The following is a 12,312-nucleotide window of genomic DNA, read 5'->3' on the forward strand; positions in this document are numbered from 1 at the left end:
CGTTTATATACAGGAATAGAGGGCGTCTAGCAAATACTGGATTATTCGTGATGTTCCCCGAACTTTCTAGATACTCATTATGTGTTACCAGCGTCACGTGAATTCCGCTGTCGTAACAATATCATGGTCAGGGCAAGCATCAACATAGTATAACTAAGAGCCTAAAGCTTACCTACAAAAAAAAACTAATGGAGTCAAAACATGTCTTGATTACTACAAAATCTCGTTACGAGGTCGGTCAATTCGACAATTTTGTACTCGTGCATTTTACAGTGTAACGTTAGATTTTAATATTGAAAATCATGTAGGGATGACCTATGAATAGCTGTATAGCCAACCCCTATATTATGTATGAAGAGAAGGGATAAAAAAATATAAATAGACATACTATTAAACTTTCCTACACACATTCGTAAAATAATTACTTTAAAAGACACGAAGATTTAATTAAAGCGATGTTTTAGACGTATATGCTATATTTGAAAAGGCTGCTTTTCTACTTATATGTATTGTATATAGAAAATTTAGTTACACAGAACAGAAACTATAAATGCTCACTATATTCTCAAAGAAATATTCATGACAATCACCAGCTACAGCTTAACAATTTACATCTGGAACTAATGTTATCAAATAGTCAATATCTACAGTAAATCATAATGAACCGTATCAGCTAGCTACTAGCTATGTTTATTGTTAGCTACCATATCAAGTAATCCTTTACCCATAGTTGAGCATAAAAAAAAAGCCAGCAAAGAAAGATAAATAAAAAATTTAGAATTAAAAACCTGACAACCAAGCAAATGTAATGAGGAATTTCAGCCAATGATTATGATTTTTGTGCACCAGTAATACCAAGTGTGGGGGCTCGCCCGATTCGATTTTATTACTCATCACGATCTCTACAAACCTACCCTCAGATCCCAAAGTAATGCAATATTTGTTTTGTATGTATATATGGTTGGAAAAATTTGAAAAAGACAAACTTGCTTGTCATGGCAGAAAGCACCATAACTTTGTGGAAGTTGGTTGTCAATCGGTACCACCAAATGTAATTCTAGGTAACAACACGGAGCCAAAATAGGGGTTTATAATTTGAGTAACTAATGTTTACAGTATCTCCAGCTTTATTTCCTTACTTTTTTTACGATCCCTATTTGCAAATTTATACATTTCCAATTTCTTTATTTATCTTGTTTAATTTATTTTACTATATTTCGTACTCTTAAGAGAAAATTTGAGCCTTACTTTGAACATAACTTTTTCTCAGGGGGTATTGTACATTCCTTAATTCTCCGTTAATTTACTCTTACTGTTCTGTATATGATGACCAACTTACACTGTATATTAACTGTCTCCTATACTTATGAATGGGTAGGTTAAAAACAAATTTGGAACAAATCAATAATTAATACAATCAAAAGATTATTAAAGCCATCAACAGCTTTCACATGTTGAGTGGTTTTAAGTAGAAGCCGTTGACGGTTTTAATGAACTTTTAATTGTGTAAATATGCAACGTTGCATTTAAATTTTTTATTTAATTTTAAATTTGGAATATTAATATACATTTAGATAACGTCCTCAATAATCCCAACAAACATGACTTCCCTGCCGTTGCATTTAAAAGTGTGACACTTAAAATAGTGCTTAATTTAATCACTTTTCCTGTGTTATTTAGTCATATGCTTTTAATTTTATCAGATATAAACACCTATCGACAACTTATCTTGCAATTTGTTTTGTTGTTAAATTTAATTAACATAGCTTAGAAATACAATATTTCATGAAAGTGCGCAGCTCTTTTTATATTTAGTGAAGGCCTAACTGAGTTGTGAGAAAAAGGTTGTACATTAAGTAGCTTCCAATAACGGGATTACAAATTCGTTTTTCCTCGCTTTCTGCAGGAAGATGAGAAAATAGTAGAGGGCCTGCAGTTTTTTATTTTTTTATTTATCTTATTTAATCATTTGACAGTTTCAACATCACTGATACACGTTTCGAACGACTCCTAAGACCACAGCTGCAATGTGATATTTTTTAATGTAATATCACTCCAGAAATGGAAAGCCAAGAGTTGTGTGTCCAAAGTTGCACAGCAGTTAGTTTCACTGAAGAAAAGTTTTGAAAGTGAGTTTTTTATATAACCAATTACATTTGCTTTTGTACTCCCCCTTACGATTGCCTCTCCCTCAAATTCGCTTTTGAATGAGAAGTACAGATTGATGCAAAGTTTTGTCGAGGAAATAATAGCTACAGCAGATTCATAGATATTGATGTAAGATAAACGGACTGATGTAAAGGACAACCTGCAATAAACTTGATGTTTACAAATCCGGGGAAAGTTTTCTCAAGAATATAAAATCAAAAACTGAATCTTTTGATGATAATGTTGTTAAAGTCTTCAATAATGCCATAAACACAAATAGGACCGCAGAAGGACCACGTTTTGGACACGAATGATGCAAGTAATTACGAAGGTTGCACGGGCAATACATAAAGATAAATATCCTCATATAATCCTTTATTGCTGTATATTCATTCTTCGACACTGCTTGCTAAGAGCATTTGCAAACTCAGAATTGTGAACAAATTCATAGAAACAATCAACCAGATTATACAATATTATTGGGAAAAATGTATTCAATAATGAATATTCAAAACTGTAAGCTTACTAAGGGAGAAACAAGGAACTCTCATATGGGCACTAAAGACCTAAACATCATCCTCCTCATCCCCCCCCCCACCACACACACATCTGCAACACTATTCGAGACGATGAACCTCTTCCATTGGATTTTGGAATTAATCTCACGTGCTATCACAATCTCGAAGATGACAATCCAGTACTTTATTTTCAGGAAATGAGGCATCGCTAGCTATGAAGACACTGCAACAATAATCCGTGTCCGTAACTGAAAAAGTATTTGATAATAATCTGTTTTTTGGTCACTGTGATTTTGTATTTCATTCTGTTAAACTATAAGTTTATGTGCTTGATTCAAAGCACAATCATGCACGCTTTTGAAAAAGAGGAAACAATGAAGCCATTAAATTTTATCATGCAAGTAGCATAATATATTTCTGATGTGGATTCAATGCTATATTTTCGTCGTGTAATTTGGCTGAATACACAGTTGGAGTCTGTGGAAATCATCCAGCAAATCTGGATCTTTAAAATTGTGGAAGTAACTTTTGGAGCTGCTTTTGAAAGGCGTTTAGTAATATAAAACGGTAAGAAGAATTGAAAAAACAACAACAAAAGTTTCAGAAGCCTTCTAGCATAAACATACAAAACGTTTCCTTGAGATGCCTTAATACTTGTGGTAGTTATTTTGTGACAATGAGGATGTTTCTGTTGATTTGGCATTCTTCCCTGATTGATTGGAGGTAAAATATTCCCAACCATGTTACCAGATTTTGAGAAATGCTTAAAACTCAATAAACAATTTTTTAGCTAATTACTAAAACCTTTTAGATATACATTTGGTAACTTTATACCAAAATCTTATTTTCAAACCAAAGTTCCGATAATTGACCTAGTGTATAGTGACTTAAAAAAAAAACGAAACTAGTTCACAATTGACAAAACAGCAAATTTTTTGTGCTATATTCTCCAGGTTCGACATGAGAGCCGAGTGCAGGTCGTATGGTTTACGTGCCCGAAGTGTGAATCCGAGAGGTTCGTGGTTCGCGTCCCGTTACCGCAAAATAGCGCTTCGTCCTTTGTTGGGCGGGTATGCTCGAAGAGTAACGGGCAAGTTCCTTTATTAGGTCTACAACAGTAACTTTATTATTAACGGTGGTTTCTGTTGACTAACTGCCTTCCCTCTAGTCTATCAGTTCAAAATTAGGAATGGCTTTGCGCAAACATTTTAAAGAAGCAAACATATGAGAAAGACCTGTTCAATAACAGTAGTATGAAATGGAAATTAAGGCCTACGTCTGGCAGTTGTGACTTTGAGAAGTAGTTGGACTGAAAGCAGTGAAACTCGAGACAAAATAAAATTTGTGAGGACGATGGAACAAATAATGACAAAATAAAAGAACACAGCAGCGACATACGTTGGCACTGAGGGGAAATACAGAATAGTTTTTCAATGACTTGAGGATGGTGATTAATTTAAATTTAAACTATTTATTATTGTTTTAGCTGTTTAGAAATATTAAACAGTGCAACAAAAGCAAATAAAAAGCACTCTGGATAAAAAATTATGGTATTAAAATTCGATGACGAGGAACCCACTTTGAGACTAATAATATTTGGAGACGGCTTGAATGGATAATGAAGAAAAATTTAATATAAGTTTAACATAACAGCAAATGTACAACGTTTAAAGTTTAATAGTATTCTTCTTGGTCCACCACAGGGAATCCAACTCCAGTTTTAAGCGTTGTAAGTTCATAAACTTACCGCTTGGGGGACAAGAAGAATAATAATTTTTAGTATTATAATTATATTTATGCATTGTAGTTTCATCTAAAGCAAAGTTACTCAATAATATAGAAGTGAATGGTACTAAATGGATGTCTAACGTTGGCATGTTTATTGCTAACAATTTTGTGATGCTGGCTATTCTATATGAAATTGAAATTTCCGAATGTTACGGGAAATGTTTCGCAAATTGCTATTTCTAAACTTAAATGCTAGAAAACTGTTGACTGAAATAAAGAGTAATTTCAATACAACATTGGTTACTTATAGGCAAATCTAATGTTGCGCTACGCATGCTATCATGTTTGTAGAAAGGGCATTAGTTATTAGAGTCATGAATGTGTTCTTTGTCTTTCATTTCCAGTCCTTCCATATCTGTTTCTAGCGTAAATTTTTGAATTTCTTTATTCATAGCAATTCCAATATTGCTTTAATTTGATGAAATGGGTTGTATTTAATCCCAAGACCAAACATTAGCCCCCCAGTTGCACAGGGATATGTCTGCGGATTTACAACGCTATAAACCTGGTTTCGATACCCGTGATGAGCAGAACACAGATAGCCCATTGTGTAGGTTTGGGCTTAACATCAAACAAACACACAAACAAACAAATTAAACATCAAAATTTTGTCCACCTCTAATATAACACAGTTTCCAACAGATGGCAGCACATACCTATACTGAGTCAATTTTCTAAACATTTTTTTGATGCTCTAGTGTTGAGAGATTATTAAATATTGCTACGATATTTTATCTTGTTTATTGGCTCAATAAATTATACGAGTTCAAAAATGACCATTAGTAATAAGTAACTAGTTGTAGTTTTAAAAATAACATTTTAAATGGTGAATAATTATTAATTTTGAGTTGTAACGAGCTTTATGCAAATATGATAGCTTGTAGACGTCTCTTCGGACTGTTCGGGCATTAGAAATTGCGTTGTTGTTTGAAATCCTTACATCTAAACACACACACAGAAGGTCCGACATTTCCAGGTGGTTAGGGCGCTTGACTCGCAATCTGTGGGTCGCGGGTTTGAATCCTCATCCCACCAAACATGCTTGTCCTTTCAGCCGTGGGGGCGTTATAATGTCACGGTCAATCCCACTCTCTGTTCGTGAAAGAGTAGCCCAAGAATTGGCGGCGAGTGGTGATAACTACCATCATTCCCTCTAGTCTTACACTGCTAAATTAGGGACGGCTAGCGCAGATCGCCCTCGTGTAGCTTTGCGCGAAATTCATAACAAACACAGTAACTAAATATATTTTAAGTAACACCCATGGAGGTATCTCGCTTTATTTAATACTTTGTAAAGCTGTAAGTCTATAATTCTAGTTGTCTTAGTCTCGATTTTCAGTTTGTTAAGCATATTTAACTCGTAGCTATAAAATACAACACAAGAATAGTATAATATATATGTATATTATTGTGTTATTCATGGTTATAAAATAAACATTTTATTGTTGAGTTATGAATCTATAAATAATTACTTCTTAGGTATTCAAGACAAACAAAAAGTGATTGCATTACTCGGAGTTATAAGAAATTTAAAACGTTTTGTACAACATACAGGACACTAAGTAAGTATTCGGAAAACCGTATAGTTCGCAGGCGCAAGTAATTTTGGTAATGTATTGAAAACATCATCCTTTATTGAAAGATAACCACCAAATTCAACATGTCTCAATGAATTGTCCGATCTAATAGAAAATATATGTTGAATGTGTGGTTCACAGAAATAATAACAAAAGATGAGATATATCCAGGAATTTTATATTTATTATTCTAGGAAATCGGTACTATAATAGGTAAATTTTCACAAAAAATTAACAAATTTCTTTAAATTCTTATTTTTTTATTATTTCAACAGTACACTCCGGTGGGTCAGCGGTGAGTTTCAGGACTTGCAACGCATAATCACGGGATTCGATTTCTCGCAGTGGACAGAATACAGAATATGCGCTAAAATAAACGAACAATTTTTTTTCTTAATTACTTGAGCAATAATTCTAATGTTATAAAACCAAAATAAAAATGTTCTGATAAATAAGAGTTTTAATAATTATAGATTTCACGAATTGTTAAGAAGTTACCATTTTGGTGTAAACGTCACAAAGCCCTAAGGTTCAAGAACAGCCATCTCTAATTTTGAACTAATAACTCGGAAATCAGACGCCAACATCCGTAGCCACAAAAGCTATGTCTCGCTCTGAATGAAATAGTAACCTCGCTTGATGTAGTATATTAACTGTGGGAAAACAATGAGTATGCTTTCTTTGTTGAAAAGACTTGTTAATATATGAAATTTGCATAACCTGTGTTACTTTCAATAAAGTTTCTAACGCAAGAACGTATTATACGAATGATGGCAACAAAAGAATGTGAATTATTTTTACTATTTAAAATCGAAGCTAAGGTGTTTAATATAAATAGTTTGTGTCATTAAATGTTATTGAAACAATATGTATGGATATATGGATAAGATGAGATGTCGTTGAAATAAGCTATGTTTGAAAACTGATATTCATGTAACCGCTACATAGTGTGTTGTGCTAAAATGGCGAACTGTGAATCATTTAAAGGTATTCATTCTTATATAAGTTACATTAAAACTTATAATAGTTTTTTTATTAAACTCCTAATAGGTAGATCACTAGCAAAGAATAAACTCAAAATGCACTGATGTGATTTGAGATGCACTTCTAATAATGGTTGGAGATGTCTTGAATGGATAACGAAGAAAAACTTTAATATAAGTTTAACATAACAGCAAATGTACAACGTTTCGACAATGTTTTGTCATTATCAGGTACATCATCATATCCCTGATGATGACAAAACATTGTCGAAACATTGTACATTTGCTGTTATGTTAAACTTATATTAAAGTTTTTCTTCGTTATCCATTCAAGACATCTCCAACCATTATTAGTCTCAAAGTGGGTTCCTCGTCATCGAAAATGAGATGCACTTCATTTAGTGTAGGTTGTTGTTCGATAGACCTGTCTGACTAGGACTAATGCTTCACCAGACATCTGTGAGATCTAATGCTAATAGGTGTACAATTAATTTTTTTTAGGTTACAAGCTGAATTAAAGGTGAAAATGATACTTATAATAATATATAACACTTTATTCCTAACTGCCCCACTATAGTTTCCCTAGTATGAATAATGGTATTGGTAGTATTTCTACTACACTTTCTTGTAGATTGATTTTGATACCGCTCTTCCTCAAGGACCAGTACTTATCAGCGTTCGAATTTAAACTTTGAATGATGTCATTCATTCAGTCTGATAAACTCTGGTATTGAGCTAATAGCCTCTTCGCTACAACAAATATAAATACTCGTGAAATTTAAGATACTCTACGTATTTATCAGGAGCGCTTTACGAGCAAAAAGTTGAATATGCTTATCAGCTCTACTGGATTTGTCACCAGGATTTTCTAGATCGAAAATTATAATTGCTTTACTTCTAACAGAATTTAATGGTAAAAGTTGATTTCAGCTGGAATTGTAATACAAACATGATACATTAACAACATAAGAAATAATAGTTTTGTTGATGTAATAGGTCTAAAATGGCCAAGACTTTCCGTTTGTAGTAAGATTCTTAAACTCTAGAAGTTGGACAGCAGAAGATCATCAGTGATAGGTTTTTTGTTATAGATTTTGCTTTCAGTTATTCAGTATGGAAGAGGAACAGTCGTTAAGTGGAGTAATGTAGCACATTTAGTTACAAACTAAACTAAATTGATGCGTTTCTCAAGTTCTTTTCCCCCCAAAGTCTCATAATTCGCACTCTACTTGTAGGCGGTAAGAAAGTAGAACATGAACTTTATTAAATAAATGAAATGGTTCAGAATTCAAGATCGTAAGGAAGAGAAAATAATGGAAAGACTTCCGTATTGACGTATCAAGTAAACGCAACGTAATTTTAACGAGTACAAAGTTGGTTACCTTAAATTACAACTACTTTATTACTATCGCGTTAAATATTTGTTTTGTCCCCAATGGAATGTTTCCTCCCAAAATATAATGATGGAACCTTAACTAGAAATAAGATAACCCCGACAACCGGCATTTATTATTTCAGAGAAAAATGACTTTGGTGACTGTTCTGATTTATGTATTTTGGAAATTAAAATAGTGTGTACATAAAAGTTTAATGAAAAGAATTCAAAATATAAAGGAAGTTCTTTGTAAAAGTGTCTTTTGGCACGGGTTTCGTTATAGAATCAAGTTGATATATGGTTTCGTGTTTGACTTCCGGGACGTAATGCTTGCTTTGAACAAGATTTTAATGTTTATGGTAGCTCAAACGATGTTGATAGAAAATAAAATGTCTGGATATGCACTTGGTGAAACAGACTTGAACTATAAGTTCTTTTGATTTAGAATTTTCACATGAAGCTACAAAAAGGGCTATCTACGTATAGCCAGCAAAAAAGGCAGATAGTAAACAGCACCCTTAACAAACTTTTGGGTTACTTCTACCTGACCAAATAGTTGGATATGAAAGTCACGCTTATAGCGCACCCAGCCTCAAAGAGTGGAGCAAATCTTTTTTACTGCGACGGGCCACGAACCATGAACCTTCGGATTTAACAGTCTTAGATAGCTAACTACTAGAACACGCCGTCCTAAGAGGCTTCTAAACAACCTGTTTCTATATTATTATTTTATGATACGAAGTTTTTTTAGAAACAGAAAACAAAACAAAACTGAGAGTAGATAATTCAAATAACCTATTGGTCTTAATAGGTTTATATTCAACCTTGCTGAAGACACCGGATTTAATTTTGTTCTTATTCGAATAATATTTCTTCAGATCATAAGCTTACTTTTGGCCTTCCTTACACTTGCTGATGTAATGTATCATTTTGAAATCGTTATTTATTAATGAAGTTTTCCTAAAACGTTGCTTTATAGATCAGTGAGGTGTCTGGGTGGGATCAAGCCCCTGCCTTCTTGCCCTTATGTCCAAAAAGTGTATTTTTCTCTGTCATAAGCGTTTTCAACAACTACAAGAAGTACACCTGATTCCACACCTTGCTTCTGGGAGTTATTAGGAGAAAAAATAATTCAGGCTTAAAGCGAATGAAACACAGGGACCTTTAGGACCTTACAGTATTGTAATATTCTATTAAGTGTTAACACGCAAGAATTCCTGTTTAATTTTGGATCATAAAATGATTATAGACAAACTGAATAGGAATAAAAGACGATCTGTTTACAACTCACGTTTTTTTAACCTACGTCTACTAGAAACAGCCCACAGTTCCCATAGTCTCCTCTAACACATACACCACTCAAAAAAAAAGAAGAAAACGCTTTCTTTAAGATGCTTGAAAAGTACCCTTTTTCTCAATCAACCCTTGCCCTTGCCCTCTGCACATTACTGTTCTAGAGTGTGATATTATATTTAAATAAAACATAATTTACGAAGAAAGATAAAATATAAAGAATAGCAACGGTTTAAGCAATAAGCTTACAGCAGAATTCAGTTGTGTTTTCAGCCTTAGGAGAGTCTTCTTCCTGACCAAATAGTTGGATATGAAAGTCACGCTTATAACGCACCCAGCCTCAAAGAGTGGAGCGAATCTTTTTTTCCTAAAAATTTTCAGATCTGTATAATGTGATAATTCCAATAAAATGCATAAGTGCTACCATGCTAAGCTTTTCTGGTTTAATGGGTAAAAAGAATCTCAACTCCACTTAACGTGAATATGTATTTAATGTTGTCTCTTTGAAGTAAAATTTTCATTGGATTAACGTGTTATATGCTTTACGTATTGGGTATAAAGCAAGAAAGTGTTATTTTTTTCAGGGCGCTGGTTGTACTGCCCTCGTAGTAGCTGTGATCGCTAGGAAGCTTGAACTTACCCGAGCGGAAAAACATGTCCATAACTTTATGATGGACACACAGCTGTGTAAAAGGGTAAGCCCTAACTTTGAATATTTGATTTATACACAATAAAAGAATGACACAATGAGGTAAGTTATATGTATTAAAGGTGAATCTTTTCTATAAGTTTGATATATATATACACACACGGGCACACAATAGGATTATATTGTAAATTAGATACATTAAAGGTGATTAATTTGTTTGCCATGTATCATGTCTGACTTTGAGCATTTTGTTCTAATAAATTATGATTATAGATTTATTGGTGTTTTTATTTTTTCACCAAATTACTAGTGCTCTTACGTAAATATAACTTATTTATAATGTCATAAATTTACGAAAGATACTAAACAGATCAAAAAGATCTAAAATTTCAAAAATACAGGCTCACCTCCTTCCAATTATGGAGTCCTGTCGCAGCACGTTTGTCAGTGGACAGTACATGTTGCGTGGTGCCGTCTCTAATTCCAAACCACCGACAACAGAGAGGGCAACTCGTCAGAAACCACTTTTTACTATATTAACATTTATTATTGTTTAAATATTTTTATTATTCTTTCATTACTTTTTATTTGTTCTATTTTTAACGTCAAGTAACCAAGGTAATTAAGATTATTTTAATGCTATTATTTATATCACTATTATACGCTTAAGGGATTTGGAAATTTAAAGGTATGAAATCTGAATTGATCCTAGTAAACAATTTGTAAGTTACCTACTCCATGTTTTGATAATAAATGATTAAATAAAATACTTATTTGTAACAAACCTCATGTATTATTACGAATTACCAACTCCAGTCTTTAGGAATGATACAATAAAGAAAAATTAAAACGTACTGCAGCTTTGAGCTTGAAACAAAACAGACAAACGTACAAGGTTGTGTCCTCTGTCAGTATAAAATTAAAAAAATAATCACGGAAAGGGAAAAAGCACCAGCTCTGGGAAAATCAGTATGCAACGACACAAATGAAAAGTAAGAATAAGATATCACATTAATGGCTTAAAGATGTTTTGAAATTAAAAAAAAAACCTCCATGTGACTGAGCGGTAGGTTTGGAGACTTATAGCGCTAAAATTCGGGGGCTCGATCACTATGCTCTTAACCGTTTTTAATTCGGAATTGAGATTACTAAATATCTCATCTTGATGTTCTCGTTACAGCATCCAGAGAAAATTCATAATTGCTATATTCAAATAAAACACGTAGGGACAGTAATTTTATTGGAAACTCGCCAAATACAATTTTCTTACCAAATACACTCCCCCTGTGGACTAGTGTTATATCTGTGATCTTTTAACACTAAAAATTGGGTTTCGATACTCACGATGAGCAGAGCATAGATAACTTATTGTGTAGCTTCGTGCTTAACAACAAATAAACAAACCTTACAAATCTAGTTAAGAACATCTATTGTTTGTTTGTTTGTTTTTTGAAGTTAAGCACAAAGCTACACATTAAGCTATCTGTGCCCTGCCCATCACGGGTATCGAAACCCAGTTTCTAACGTTGTAAGAGACTCATTTTCCCGCGATGAACAGAGCGCAGGTAGCTTTGCGCTAAAACAACGTCCCAGTGCCTTTCCTCTGGTTTAAAACATAATTTTCATTTGTAACATAAATAGAATATTTGAGATACTTTGTTAATCAATAAAAACAATATATGTATATATATATATATGTTTGTATTTTTTTACTTTTACTTTCTATGTTTGTTTGTTTGTTATTAAGCACAAAGCCACACAAAGGTCTGTTTGTCCGCAGACATATCACTGTACCACTGGGGGAGGGACTCCTTTCTATGCAGCCATTCAATTATCTTAGTACGATTATATGTTCAATACACTTTCTATTATCATAGTACCATTATATGTTCAATACACTTTCTATTATCTTAGTACCATTATATGTTCAATACACTTTCTATTATCTTAGTACCATTATATGTTCAATACACTTTCTATT

At 33.2% G+C, this 12,312-nt stretch overlaps 1 protein-coding gene across 2 annotated transcripts in view; it reads left to right on the forward strand.

Moving 5' to 3' along the window:
* LOC106458375 (small conductance calcium-activated potassium channel protein-like) overlaps window positions 1–12,312 on the forward strand; it is a 79,446-nt gene that overhangs the window by 60,312 nt on the left and 6,822 nt on the right. For both annotated transcript variants that reach the window (XM_022384564.1, XM_022384565.1), the window contains one exon: window positions 10,267–10,377. In XM_022384564.1, coding sequence (XP_022240272.1) covers window positions 10,267–10,377 — 111 coding nt within the window. The remainder of the gene's footprint in view (window positions 1–10,266; window positions 10,378–12,312) is intronic.

The sequence above is a fragment of the Limulus polyphemus genome, unplaced genomic scaffold (assembly GCF_000517525.1).
Source record: "Limulus polyphemus unplaced genomic scaffold, Limulus_polyphemus-2.1.2 Scaffold453, whole genome shotgun sequence".
Lineage (NCBI taxonomy): Eukaryota > Metazoa > Arthropoda > Merostomata > Xiphosura > Limulidae > Limulus > Limulus polyphemus.